Source organism: Mastomys coucha, unplaced genomic scaffold (assembly GCF_008632895.1).
Source record: "Mastomys coucha isolate ucsf_1 unplaced genomic scaffold, UCSF_Mcou_1 pScaffold22, whole genome shotgun sequence".
NCBI lineage: Eukaryota > Metazoa > Chordata > Mammalia > Rodentia > Muridae > Mastomys > Mastomys coucha.
In genome coordinates this window covers 141,680,308-141,694,773 of record NW_022196905.1, presented here as the reverse complement: position 1 = coordinate 141,694,773, position 14,466 = coordinate 141,680,308, and the positions used below count along the sequence as shown (strand labels likewise).

Here is a 14,466-nt window from a genome sequence, read left to right as displayed (position 1 = left end):
GGGGGGGGGGGGGTGCTTCGCTCCTCACCTCCCCCATTGTCACTGTCCCTTACAAAAACATCCGAGCCCAGCAGGCGAACGCTCCTGTTAAAGGATCTAAGCCCAAGGCTCAGCTCAGAAATCAGGAGCTCATCTCTGAGCTTGGGTCCATCACCTTTGTAACTGGAGACTGTGAATGGGGCTTTAAAAAAAAAAAACAACCGTATTCTGTGCCTTGGTATTCAAGGACGCTAGTATTTAAAGAAGGGAAGGGGGGGGGGTCGACACACATTCAATGCATAACCTTTACTCGTTTTAAATTGACACCTTTCCAAGTTGAGTCACAGAATATAAGTTCCAACCTTTTTTTAAAATGGAGATTTTTCTTTCCTTCCCCACCCCCAGAAGGTGTTTACTATGAAACAAAAGTAAATGAAGACCCTTACAGTCAGTTGGAGAAAAATCTAGAATGGAGCTTCTAAAACAAAACAAAAAAAAAGACTGCATCTGATAAATAGACTGAGGTGAGCAGGTGCTTCCGAAAGAAAGCAGTACAGAATGTGGTCAGAATTGTGGCAACTGGAGAACCTGAGTGATCTGGCATTATGGTGTGTATAGGATGGGAGTTCTGAGACCCTGAATCATGAGAGCTGGTTTTGTACTGGGGCTGTGTGTCCAGGGTGACACCAACAAACACAGTAATAATTAACATCTGCACAGACAGACTGCTGTATGTGGCAAAGATGTAGTGGCTTGTCTAATGCTGGAGACTTCCTCAGGTCACAGCATTAGCTGAGGCCTTGGGAGGATCTCTGAGCTCCCCTCCTCACCTCACCACTCTACTTTAGGTAAGGCAGCGAGTCAGTGGCTACTAACGGAGAGAGAGACTGGTTTGTCTGTACTCCTCCCCCAAACTGACCACATAAAATTTACCCTGTAGGCTTTCCTTGGAAGAGATTTTCATATGACATACAAAGGTCATCCCAGGCTTTAGACAATGGTGAGGGAGCTCTATTAGCAGAAGGCCTTGGGGCGTAGGTGATGTTGGCCTCTGTGAGCCTGAGATACTAGCTCCCCACAGTGTTTCCCAGCCAGTGAGACTCTCCTTCAAATCCTTCCCTCTTAAAAGCTCCAGTCATTTTCTGTTCTCATCTATCACACAGAAACCAGACAAATCATCCAATACTCTGATACTCCAAGTATCCACATGCTAATATTAGAACAAAGGAGAAATTTAAGTATCTCTATTATTTGCTTTGTACCCAATTCACAAAACCAGATTTCTAGAGCCAAATATGTCTCCCTTTCTCAGCAGCCTTTTCTTTTCTTTTCTTTTCTTTTTTTTTAAATCTCTTGGCTGTGAGAATATATTTTGGACAGGAGAGAAGAACAAGCTACATATCTTGCATTGGATCAGAAAGCTTGGTGGTCCCTCTAGGAGAGGCATAAGACAGCTCTGGGTCCCACCTAAGCTCTGGCATCTCAACATCAGGGCAATAACAAAAATCTCAGCCCACAAATGCCTTGCACGAATTCAGGAAGCTTTCCCTAGCTAGAGAGGGCCAGCACCAAGCTTCGTTTGCCAGATGAGACCACATCTGCTTCTGCTGGCAGCTGTGAGCAGCTGAAGGCCTTCCTTACCCCTCTGGATGGACACTTGGGTCTCCTTTGTAGCCTGATGAGCTGGACAGGTGGCAGTCCCTGGGGAAACCCTACAGAAAGAGCAATGCTATTGACTTCCTTCCCAGAGATGTCAGCCAGGAGGGTTGCAGCAGGACCGGGTGCTGTTGTTGGGGTCAATTCATGCATTATTGAGTCTTTCTTTGTGTGAATGGATTGCCGATTGAGTAGAGTGGCTGGCAGATTCCCAAGCTCCCAATTAAGTAGAGTTTGAACAGTGCCCCACAGCACTCTCCCTGCCTGACCGAGCTGAGAGAACTCACCAGAAGCCTCTCTAGCTCTTCCTGGTTGTTTTGGTTTTTATGAACGGGTTGCTGCATTACTGAGATCAATCTTGTCTTCATGGGACTCAGAAAGAAGACACAGGCAGACAGCCTGCCCTGTGTCAGGTGGGTAACCCAGTCCCCAGCTGCAGGAACCAAAAATAGGGGGGCAGAGGTAAGGGACTGTCCCAGTAGCTGGGACAGCAGAATCTTTGAGCAGGGAGGGAGCCATGTCTATGATCTGTGGGTTTAAGGAGTGCCATATCTGCCTAGTGAAGGAGCCTGCCTCTTCCTGTAGCCTCTAATTCTGTTCTGTCCAGTGTGTCAGATGTCCCTGCCCCATCTCCCCATTCCTTCACCCCAGTTAGAGCCTTTGCCCAAGCCACTGGCCTGGATCCTGAAAAGAGACCCTCTTCAAAGAATGTGTAATGACCTCTCTACACCTTTGTCAGCAACAAAGAGCAGTCTCCTGTGGCTTTATTTACCTGGATCTTTTTTCCTTCCTACTTTCTCCTGCCCTGGTAGTTCAAGCTTTCTCAACATGGAGGGTTGGTGACAAGGAATAGTGTGTGGAAAGCTGCCACCTACAGTGGAGTTGGGGACATCCAGAGTGGTCCCTTCTCTTATAGTCTCAGTTCAGATGACAACAACAACAACAACAAAAAAACTCTTAACAATGCTGCTAAGTACTTCAGCTCAAGAGTAAGGGAGTCTGGAGAGGGGACTTTGATGCATCTTGCGCTATGTTATGCTAGAGGTCTGGGCTAGAACTTTGTCTAGAAGACATGCATGCCCAGTGGGGATTTCCAGAGGATGGGCAAGGACCACCAACCTGCTAGAACTGTCCCAATGGAAGGACACCCAGGACTTCCTTCTCATTTGTCACCTTCTATAGAACTCAGGACTGTTCTAACAACCCTGTCCCCTCAGGGGAGCCAGCTGGACCCTTTCTTGCCTGAGAAGGGAACCCATCTATGGAGGAGGGGGAGCTTGAAGAGCAAGTCAGAGAACACCAGGTTGGCTCCTTTCTTCTCTCCAAACAGCCAAGCTCTGCCACTGCAGTCATGGCCAGCCTACTGCCTACTGCCGGGGTGCCCAGGTTTTGCATGAGGAAAATCAGTTCCTGTCAGTATCATTTCCTATCCTGGGCTCAAGCACCCCAATTAATTAGAACTCCCTGTTGTTTGGTCAGCTCGGAGGACCTGGTTTGACCTGGGGGAACACAGTAGCTCTGTCTGTCTCCCAAGCAGTTGGGTGCCCACGCTGGAGTCCTTTCTCCACGGCAGAGCACAGAGACACAGCTGGAAAACAGGGACAATTAGCCAGCGGCTGGCAGCCCCAGGGGTCATAAAAACTCAGGAAGTGGCTACCACAGGGCTGGCTGAGGGAATGGCTGTCCCTAATAAAGTGATTGTTTCAAAGAAATGCCAGAATGCCGGCATTCTGAAGACACAGGCTGGGCCTGGACCTGGGCCTTGGCTCCAGAGCTTAAGCCTGGGAAGGGATGTGAAGGGAGGAAGGAGGTATTGAGTCTCAGGAAGGGGAGGGAGATACTCCTAAGATCAAAAGTCTGCAGTGCCTACCACTCAACCTTCCTCATTCTGGCCACCCCCTGGGAACTTGAACACCCTTCCTGCTCTTTCCTTCTGTAATGAGGTTTGGTATTTTATTTTTCCAGGTTTATTTCTTGGAAAGTAAGATGACAGACACTCTTGCTGTTCCTGCAAGGTACCTGGGAGGACTTTAAATAGGAGCAACAAGGGTCCCTGGCTTCTTGAAGATCTAGCCACCCCGTAGGTTTTTTTTTTTTTAAAAAAAAAAGATTTATTTATTTAATATAAGTACACTGTAACTGTCTTCAGACACACCAGAAGAGGGTATCAGATCTCATTGCAGATGGTTGTGAGCCACCATGTTGTTCCTGGGATTTGAACTCAGGACTTTCAGAAGAGCAGTCAGTGCTCTTAACAGCTGAGCCATCTCTCCTGCCCTCACCCCCTAGTTTTAATCCTCCTGACAAAATACAAACAGTCAGGAGAATGCACAGGTTCCCACATCTGTAAGAAATACAGGAGGTGGGAATTGAGGAGATCAAGGAGCCTGGATAAGTGCTCCAGGAAGGACACACAAGAGGACACACAAGGGCAGGGCTCCAGGGAGGAGCAGTGTCAGCATCCTTGGGTTTCAGACACCATCAGCAACAGCAAAGCAGAATTGCCCAGTCCAGTGTGGCCCTGGGCAGTTTGGAACTTCATGTCTGAAGTGGCAGCCCCAACCTCACCAAGCTGCCTAGTGCAGACAGACCAAAGTCTCAAGAGAAAAGGGCCAAGGTTGACTTTCTCCCACACCCAAAGGGTCTCCTGAAGGGTAGCTCCACCTTAGCCTTTGCCCAGCACTTATGAATAGCGACAGTGGGTCATTGCCTCTTCATTCCGCGGGATGAAAAGCAAATTTCTGCAGAGAGAGCTTTCACTTTATAAAGGACAGAGTGCTGTTTTAAACTAATTTAACTTTTTAAGATTTATTTTATTTTTGTATATGGGTATGGCTGTTTTGTCTGCATGCATGTCTCTGTACCACTCATGCACAGTGGCTGATGAGATACAAAAGAGGGTGTCAGACCGCCTTGATGAGTTGTGAGCCCACCAAATGGGTACTGGGAATTGAACATGGGTCCTCTGCAAGAGCAGCCAGTGTTCTGGATGAGCCATTTCTCCAGCCTCAGGAGAAAATGTTTTTAAGCCCCGGGCGTGACGAAAGACAAGAATAACTAGATGGGTGTCAGCACAAATACTTCCCTTGATTTAAACAAAACAAAACAAAACAAAACTCTTAAATAAGCCCAGGAAAAACACAAGTGTAATTGGGGGAAGCTTCAAACTGAATACATCGTGTATTACACTTTGCTTAAGGGAGAGAAATGTGTCGGGATCCTGGTCATCCACTAATTAATGCCTTCCAAGGTAAGCCATAGTGAAACATATCGTGGGTCCAGTAGTTGGCTTTGAAGAGGTTTTCCATTGTTTAATGTAATAGTTTTTAAAAATGACTTGCTTTCATTGAACTCAACTCCTAACTTTAAGAGGAATTCCGGGGGTTGGGGGGAAGGCGCAACCTGGAGGTAGAATCGTCTTTTTATCCTTTGTAGAGTGGTTTCCTTTGACAAAGAGAAATAAATGTATTGCCGAGGATTGCCCGTCAGTCAGTCTCATCCTGGCTCTCAGAGCGGGAAGGAATAGCCTTCATCGTAGCCCCACAAGTCACCTCCTGGGTTGGTCAAAAAGGTCTTCAAAGCAATGACTTCTCGTTTTACCCCCTCTTGACCACCTCCTGCCTACGAATGTAAGAACAAGGCTGCGCCCGGTCTTCAAACCCAGCTTCCCACCAAGACTGCCTTTCTGGGCTCCCCAAGGCTTTTGCAAGTCCCTTCATTTCAGTCTTTGAACCTGTGATTGGAGGTTAAAGTGCACCCAGGTTGGAAGGAGGAAGCTCTTAGCAAGAAAGAACTGAATATTCAGCTGTGATCTGGTCGCTGCCCTCTCAAGAGCTCTGCCCCCCCCCCAACTTTTAAAATGCAAATCGTGTTTCTGGGGCGGGGGGTGCGTAGCGCGCTGCGCCTCGACGTCTCCAGCCATTGGTGTCTGTGTCATTACTAATAGAGTCTTGTAAACACTCGTTAATCACGTAAGGCCGCTGGCCTGGGACTCAGCGAGCCAACCTGTGGCGGGTCATCCCCGCCTCTACAGCCTACTGGCAAGGAGGTGGGAGGAAAGAAGGAAGAGAGGGGAGGAGGCAGGACGGAGGGAGGGACTGCCCAAGAGGCAGAAGGTTTGCAAGGAGCCAGCGGAGCACCGTGAGCTGAGGTGCATTCAGCTACCTTTATCCCCAGCCCCCTGCGCTCCGCGCCCCTGGCAGCCTTCAGCGTTTGTCCCCAGGCAGTATGGTGAGGTCTGCTCTGGGTCCCTCGCCACCATGTACGTGAGCTACCTTCTGGACAAGGACGTGAGCATGTATCCTAGCTCCGTGCGCCACTCCGGCGGCCTCAACCTGGCTCCGCAGAACTTTGTCAGTCCCCCGCAGTACCCGGACTACGGTGGTTACCACGTGGCGGCCGCGGCGGCTGCTGCGACGAACTTGGACAGCGCTCAGTCCCCAGGGCCCTCCTGGCCCACCGCGTACGGAGCCCCTCTCCGCGAGGACTGGAATGGCTACGCACCCGGGGGCGCTGCCGCAGCCAACGCGGTAGCCCACGGCCTCAATGGTGGCTCCCCGGCCGCCGCTATGGGCTACAGCAGCCCCGCCGAATACCACGCGCACCATCACCCGCATCATCACCCGCACCATCCGGCCGCTTCGCCGTCCTGCGCCTCCGGCTTGCTACAGACGCTCAACCTCGGTCCTCCGGGGCCCGCAGCCACCGCCGCCGCCGAACAGCTGTCCCCCAGCGGCCAGCGGCGAAACCTGTGCGAGTGGATGCGGAAGCCCGCGCAGCCGTCCCTAGGAAGCCAAGGTAAGCGGTGCTGGGGCGCGCGGCGGGGCTGTCGCGGGCTGTCTGCCAGCTCCTAGCCAGGACAGAAGGGACAAGGGGAGAAATGCAAGGGTGGACTCCTGGGGGATTCATCCCAGGAGTGTATGTTTGTGCCTCGCACTCCCAGGTTTGTTTAGGGCAGTACCCCATTGGCAACCTCGGGACACCTTTCGAAGCTCCTGGCAGTGTCGTAAGCACAGTCGCCCGCCGAGAGCTGAATCGTGTCCTTGAGTTGGCTGCTGCCGGCGTTCCTTACCCAGCTCTTGGCGGAGAGGTTGGGGGCGCTTGAATTCCCTTTGCCGGGCCTACTCAACTTAGTACCTGTTCTTCCTTCGTCTTGGCCCCGAAAGGGCCAAGGAGTGTGGAGGCTGCGCCAGGATCAGTTTGGCCGTTAGGGCCAACTGAAGGGGTCGGTGCTGCTGCGAGCAGAGACGCCGCGGGGCGCCCCTGGAGAGAAAGTGGAGCCCTCGGATTCCTCCGAGGAAGTGGGAGACTCCAGGATCCTTGACCCTTCCTTCTGCCAAGCAAAAATCTCCCATACAAGTCCTCTCGGCATCACAGAAGAGAGCAAGGAACAGGGAGAGGAAGCCCGAGCGGACTCAGCTTCTTAAGACATGGGCCATTTTTTTTCCTGAACCTTCCCTTCTAGAATCTCCTGTGTCTGAGAGTGTTGTGTATTGGACTCGGGAGCTTTTTCAAGAAAGACCCAAGATTTGCCGGTCTGTGGGACTCACTAGCTCTGTTTGCCCTTCCTGATGTCCGGATGTGTATAGGAGTGGGAAGGAAGTGAGCAAAGTGTGACAGGGAGTGGTACTAGAGTCCCCTTTTTGTTCCGTGAAGCCTTCTCCAGGTCTTTGAGCTTCCGCTTCTCTGAGTTTGCTTCTTGTTGCTACAGCCGGGCCACATGCCCGGGTTATGGCCACTTTGAGGAGGTTTATAGCCAATTACAGCCGTATAAATCAGAGCGGCACTTGGGGGCCTGTCTCTGGACACTTCTGCGTCACTGCGCACACCCCATCAGGGTCTTGCTGGGCAATGCTGCCGGAAAGAAGCCTACAGACTAGCCTCCAGTGGACTTTGGCATTGTCATTTCCAAGAGGACTTACTCCTAAACCTGATCTCCCCCATAAACCCTCCTTTCCCAAGCCTGCCTGAAGGATAGTGAGCGTAGCATCGCCAGTAGGGGTCTTAAGACCTCCGAAAGAACTTTTGCGTTCAGGGGGTGGGTGGTCCGAGACTAGGGTCCTGGGAGGGGGAGGAGAACCTCAGGAGCCCAGGCCGCGGGGTCAGCAGATGAGAGGTCGCTGTGAAGTCCCGCGCCGAGGTGGCAAGGCCGCTGTCGGCGCCGGGCGCCCTTGTGATGTTAATGTAGGGAAGCTGTGGCCCGCAGTGCCGGAGCCCGACTCCTCTGCAGAGCGTCATCTGTCAAGGGGCAGAGGCGTGTACGCCTCCCGGCCGGCTTTGATGTACACCTTTCAGCCCGGCCATTGTCTCTTTTAGGGCCCGGAAAGAGGGTGGTGACTTTCGCAGTCAATAATGAATTCTGACAACTCCTTCTCATCCCTCCTCTCTTCCAGCCCCCCTTCTTGGTTCCCAGGGGGTGCGGGGCGCCTGCAAGGCTCTTGGGGAGCGGACCCTAGGGCTCATGTAGTCACCATCTTTGCGTTCCTCAGCCAGCCAGCGCGTGGTGCTCTAAGGGTAGCATCCGTCCTAAAGCGAGGACCTCTGGGGGGAACTGTTCTGCGCCTCACTACCCAGGTCTGATGGTCTCCTTTAGGACTACAAACTCTTTGCTATTCGGTCTGCACACCTAGGAATCGGTTCTGTCGTCTTCTGTGGAGCGGGGCACTCGCGAGTGGGTTACAGGATCCTGTGAGCCCGCTCGGGACTAGTTGGATCCCTTTACTTCCAAAGCTGGCACGGGGTCGGGGCCGCAGCGCCCATTCAAATGCGCCTGCGGGGCTGTGTTTATGTTAATGCGCCTGGCGGGGAAGGGGGATGAAAGCTGAGGCCGCCATTTGCTCAGTAGTGGTAATTCAAACAGAATGCGGTTGTTATTAAGGCATTGAAAGAGCTTTTCTTTGATAAGATCGCCTTGTCTTGCATTGTTTGCGGCTGTGTTCCCCTTTCAGTGGCGGGGGGACCTCTCTCTGATCCCTCCTGTATCTTCCCAGGGCGCTTTTGTTGTGGTTTGCAAAGGTTTTTACCTGAACAAAGTCAGCCTGCGGGGCCTTAAACACCTCTGGGCAACTCCCACCTCTTAGATCTCCTTGTTCAACTAGGCAATGAGCACTAAAATCTATGTGTTCTGATGTGAGATCTCTCCAACTTGGGACGTGGAACAGTTCCCGGCCAGCATTTTGTCCACAGAAGCAACCCCCGCCCGGTTGAATAGCCAGAGTCCAGCCTGATCCAGCAGCCCCACGCTATTTGTCAAGGTCCTTCAGTAAAACAATCAATCTAAGATTTAATATGTTGACTCAATCCAATGATCACAGGTCACTTGGTCAGGATAGTTGCCACGGGGAATAAATGGGGAATTAAAAAAGGAGAAATGCCCTGGGCCAAACCTAGTTGGGCAGGTGTGAAGTGTTCTTAGCAGGAGGGTTTTCCTCCTGACAATATGAGCCCCACTCAGAATTCCAGGGCAGGACTTACTGTGTGATACTGGTGGATCTGCCAGCCCACGCCCCCACCCACCCCGGCATCCATCTTTCCACTATATTGAAACAAAAGGTAACTAACTACCAGCTTACCCCGACACCACATCCCAGGTATTTTCAAAGTGGGCTGCCATTTCTAGTAAGTCTGAAAATGTGGATATTGATACTTCCCCACCTCCCTCTCTTCTGATCCTAAATACACTATATTTGGTTTACGGAAAGGAGGGGGCTGTGTGAGAGGTTTCCCTTTCAGGTTAGCTGTGCCCCAGGCTTACACCCTCCCACTCCCCCTGGATCCCGTGGGTGGATATTGTCAGCCTGGATAGCAGTAGACACCCGCCTCCATCAGCGGGTGAAGAGAAATGACTCCCGGGTTAAGGAGGTTTGTCATTACCCATGACTGATGGATTGCAGTTCTTAGCCAAAACTTCTCCTTCCTCCACAGTGAAAACCAGGACGAAAGACAAATACCGGGTGGTGTACACAGACCATCAGCGGCTGGAGCTGGAGAAGGAGTTTCACTATAGTCGATACATCACCATCAGGAGGAAAACTGAGCTGGCTGCCACGCTTGGGCTCTCGGAGAGGCAGGTGGGAATCACCTTTCCTGAGTCTGGTTATTATGGACTGGGGCAATCCGAATGGGTAGCATTAGAAAGCTTGGTCAAGGGAGCTGTTGCCTTTTAAGAATCCTTGAGTTTCCAGTTGTTTCCCCACCCCCCGCTCTTTCGATGGATCGGAGCTACAGGGGAAAAGCCAAGTCGATGCTGCAGTGTGAAACTTCATTTGGACGGATAAAGAGCAATAGGAACCATGGTTCTCAACCCGTGGGTCGCGACCCCCAAGCTCACCTATCGAACATTTACGTTGTGCTTCAGAACGGCAGCAAAATTATAGTTATGAAGTAGCAATGAAAATAATTTCTGATGGGGGGGTCACCACAACACGAGGAACTGTCCGAAAAAAGAAAAACAAAAATCCAGTCTACTCATACAAACTAAAGAGGCAGGGGCTGGAGAGATGACTCAACGCTTAAGAGCACATACTACTGCAGAGGTTCAGGATTCTGTCTCCAGCACCCACATCAGGTGGCTCACAGTGTTCTGTAACTCTGGTTGCAGGGGACATCCAGTGCCTCTGTCTTCTATGGATATATATATATATATATATATATATATATATATATATATATATATATATATATATGGATATATACAGACACATACACATATCAAAAATAAGAACAAATCCTCGAACTTTATTTAAAAAACGGGGGGAGGGCCCTACGTGGCACACCAAACACTTTCTGTAGTCTAGGGAAAAGGGGGGGTGGGTAGAGAAATTCATAGCCAGGAAGTTTTGGACGAAATTTCATTGCCTGTGCTAAGATGAAAAACATCGCAGTGCCAATGAGCTGTGAGGGTCTAAGGGTGACCCGTGAGGCACACCTGAATTGACCAACCGTTTGTGTAGTGAATAACTTTCGGCCTGGTTCCATCCCTGGTTTTGAGGTTCTGTTGCTAGTAAAGGCTTTGGGGAGGGGATGGCAACTTGGGGAGGGGGCAGGCAAGTAAAGAGGAGGCTGAGCTGGCTTTGGGAACACTTCTGGCATTGAGTTAAAGCTCAGTGAAGGGAGTACGCTCTGGGTGGCGCCGTTTCTCGGTTCTTAATCTTCTACCTTTTATTTTGTCATTTCTAGGTTAAAATTTGGTTTCAGAACCGCAGAGCCAAGGAAAGGAAAATTAACAAGAAGAAGTTGCAACAGCAGCAGCAGCAGCAGCAGCCTGCCCCGCCGCAGCCACAGCCTTCTCAGCCTCAGCCGGGTGCCCTGCGGAGCGTGCCGGAGCCCTTGAGTCCTGTGACCTCCTTGCAAGGCTCCGTGCCTGGTTCTGTCCCTGGAGTTCTGGGGCCAGCTGGAGGGGTTTTAAACTCCACGGTCACCCAGTGATCCCTACGGTGGTCTGAGGCGGCGGTGGCACAGCAATCCCAGGCTGAGCCATGAGGGATATGGACGCTTTGAGAATCCTCAAGAGAGACCCCTCTCCTCTACCCACAGACAACATTTACTGATTGAAGACAGAAGATCAGTGGGATTATGAACCTCAGGGGAAGACATGGTTTAGATTTTTTTTTTTTTTAACTTTTCCCATTCTAATTCTTCCTGCCAGCAACGACAAAGGAAGTGATCCTTGGGGCTTCTTCATTCATGCTCCTTGCCAGGACTTTCAGCTTCTTTTGCCTCAGCTCTTTGCCTCCAACATAGACTATGTATTTCGGTTTGGAGCTGAGGAGAGTGAGGCTGGATGGAGTGGGGATAGCAATACTTGAGCCAAGATGGCTGTTTCCTGCTGACTTCTTTCTGAGAACCAGCTGGCCGCCCTGCCTCAGGGCCAGGGACTGTTCAAACTGTTAGCCAGAGGCAGCTAAGGTGGAAAGCTGGACTGACGCTAGACTGCAGAACCTCCCCCCACCAGGTGGTCTGTGCTTCCTTCTCCACAGATCAGGAAGGGGTGGTGGGTTCAGGGGCTGTGGCGAGAGGGGGGGTGGTTAGCCAACTCCAGGCCCCTGCGACAAGGGCTTGTTTAGAAAGCCTGTCACCAGAGCTGCTGTAGGCTGAATGTATGTCTGTGTTGTAAATGCCAGAGCCAACCTGGACTTCCTGTCCCTTCCCTCTTCTTTGGCTGAAGAAGACCGGAATTGTTTGCTGCTGTTCGAGTCACTGATCTCAAGCCAAGCAAGCCTTTTAAAAAGCCTTCTGGATCCATGAGTAGAGAAGTTGTATGGTGAAGGGAAGTCGGGAGATGGGGGGGCGGGGGGGGATCCGACCACAGTTGACTTTTATTTTGTAAAAAGATAAAGATAAACGAATTTTAACAGATTTCACATTCTGAATTTTATCTTCTTTGGATTTTGACTGAAATTATTTTTTTTTCTAGGAAATAAAATAACTTCTCTGGTTGCAAGCTAGAAGTGTAGGGGTGGTGGTGGTAAGGAAGAGGTAGAGAAGGTTGTCTGGGTGGCCGATTTTTTTTTTTTTTTTTTTTAAACTCAAAAGCTTCAGAAGCTGAAGGAGCAAGTCCTGAGCCTTTCCCCACCCCCATGCCTCAGTCCAGCATTGGGCTGTGGAATGTGTGGCTTTCCTGGGGGTGCCTTTGGGCAAAACGCTCGTCACAATGGCTAGCTGCTTCCCAGCTGCTGCAGAATCATTCGTGGGGGTGGGGTGAGAGGGCTTTAGCTCCCTTCCCAATGCAAACAGAAGGCAACTCCTTCCATGACGACCCCCAACCAACCCAGCCGTGCGCGCGCGCTCAGCTATGGTGCCCTCAGCCAATCAAATTGAGCGCAGCATTGACTAATATTTTTCTGTTCTTTCCAGACAACACTTTCATGACTTATATAGTCTTCTGAATCCCCAGGCATTTCCATGAGCCCTCTCTGCCTACACTCCTTTCTAACTACCCGGAATGATATTATCTTCCCACCCCCACCCCCACCCCCACCACACACAAGAATTCAAGATCAGAATAAGATCCAACTGGTGGCTGCTTATCTGGCGGATCTGCTGCCTCTCCTGAGTGTCTGGGTCCTCTGGCAAGGCCAGAAAGAAAAGCTTTACCACCTCCATTTAGGACTAAGCCGTGCCCTAAGGTACTGGATTCACACGGAGGGAGGAGGCAGGCAGGGCAGGGAGACCCATCCACCACCCCACCACCCAGCAGCACCTCCCCAATTTCTCCACCTTTCCAGGTGGCTGTAAGATTGGGAAAGCTGTCTTCAGTAGGAAAGGAAGGGTGTTGGCCACTCAGGGGGAAGCTGCGTAGGCGTCTGCGGGGCGGGGGCTCCCCAGGTTCAGGGCCAGGTGATCTTCGTTGCCCCCAGGTGCTTCCCGCCCCAGCAAGGATCGCAGCCCAGCGCACTGGCCGCGCCCACACGCCAGCTCCTTGCCAGCGGCGCGGTTGCTATGCGTTGCCGTGAAACGCCTGTCAATAAACTCTGTTTGGACAGTGGAGCAAGAGCACAAGGGTTGTTTGCTTAGTGGTTAGAGGTTCAAAAGTCGGCATTGTCCCGCTGCACGCGATTACAAGTCCCCCCACCCACCCTTCCCGCGGCTCGTCCCCCTCTTGGCGCAGAGATGATCTGGGGGAGCGGGAGGAGGCAGCCCTCAGAAACGCAGCCGAGCTCGCTGTAGCAGACCCTCCCCCTCTCCCGCTTTCTGTAGCCTGAGTCTCCCAGGCCAAGGGAGGAAAAAAAAAAAAAAGGCCCTCCCGGGCCAATGACACTACAGAAAGCTTCAGACGTAGAGACACTGTGTCAGCTGTAAAGCCAGCTGGAGGAAACGTGGAATGTGGCGCGAAGTGGCAGCAAAGGCTCAGCTAAGAGAGGCTTGTACCTGGAGCTTGAGGCTGTTTTAGAGCGAATAACCCAGAGAGGCTTTAGAGTGCTCCCACTCCTGGCCCCTGAGACATCCAACTCTGGGCTCCGGCCGCTAGGAGGCGCGTGTGCTCTGGAAAGAGCTGCGGATTGGCTTGAGCTCTGGGCCCTTTGCTTGGAGACACCTGGAAAGGACTCCAGATCCAACACCAGCTAGAAAATTCCAGCCAATTTGTCTCCTCATTTCAGCTGCGGCCACACCGAGATCTCCCAGGATAGTTCTGGGCTTATAGAAAACGAGTTAGGGTTGAAGGTGTAGGAATGGGACATAACTCACTAACAGGGTTTGGCATGTGAGAAGGTTCAGTCCGCAGAGCTCACAGTCCAAACGCCCAAGTTCAGACTGTGGGCGTTGAGATTCTTGGATCTGTTGACTTTAAGAAAACAAACCTGGAGAGAGCGGGATGGCTGTCTTCAGGTCTGAACGTTTGTGGTGTTGACCAGCTCGGAGCGAATTAAAAGTGGGTGATGTTGAAAAGGCAAGAAGATTTTTGTTCAGAAGTGTGCCCAGTGCCATACTGTGGAAAATAAGACTGGATCAAATCTCCACGGTCTGTTTGGGTGGAAGACAGGTCAGGCTGCTGGATTCTCTTACACAGATACCAACAAGAACAAAGACATCACCTGGGGAGAGGATACTCTGATGGGGTATTTGGAGAATCCCAAAAAGTGCATCCCTGGAACAAAAGTGATCTTCGCTGGAATCAAGAAGGGAGATAGGGCAGACCTAATAGCTCATCTTAAAAAAGGCTACTAATGACTAATTCCACTGCCTTGTTTATTATAAAACAAATGTCCCATGGTTTTTAATGTATACCATAATTTAATTCAGACTCCAAATTCAGATCATGAGTAGCTAACAATATTTTTTGTTGGACATAACTGATTTAAGTAAAACTGACTTGTCGTTAAAAAAAAAAAA

The 14,466-nt window shown here is 51.1% G+C and overlaps 1 protein-coding gene across 2 annotated transcripts; it reads left to right on the top strand.

Annotated features, from left to right (window-relative positions):
* Positions 1-5,547: 5,547 nt before the first annotated feature.
* On the top strand, positions 5,548-12,074 carry Cdx2 (caudal type homeobox 2). 2 transcript variants are annotated; one of them, XM_031342393.1, is made up of 3 exons: positions 5,548-6,432; positions 9,559-9,704; positions 10,813-12,074. In XM_031342393.1, exons 1-3 carry the CDS (start codon positions 5,895-5,897, stop codon positions 11,059-11,061), a joined length of 933 nt encoding a protein of 310 aa, XP_031198253.1. In that variant the 5' UTR covers positions 5,548-5,894; the 3' UTR covers positions 11,062-12,074. The 2 variants fall into 2 exon arrangements, with proteins under 2 accessions (XP_031198253.1, XP_031198254.1); XM_031342394.1 differs by having other exon boundaries at positions 5,735-6,432; positions 9,559-9,700; positions 10,813-11,997.
* The last annotated feature ends 2,392 nt before the right edge of the window (positions 12,075-14,466 follow it).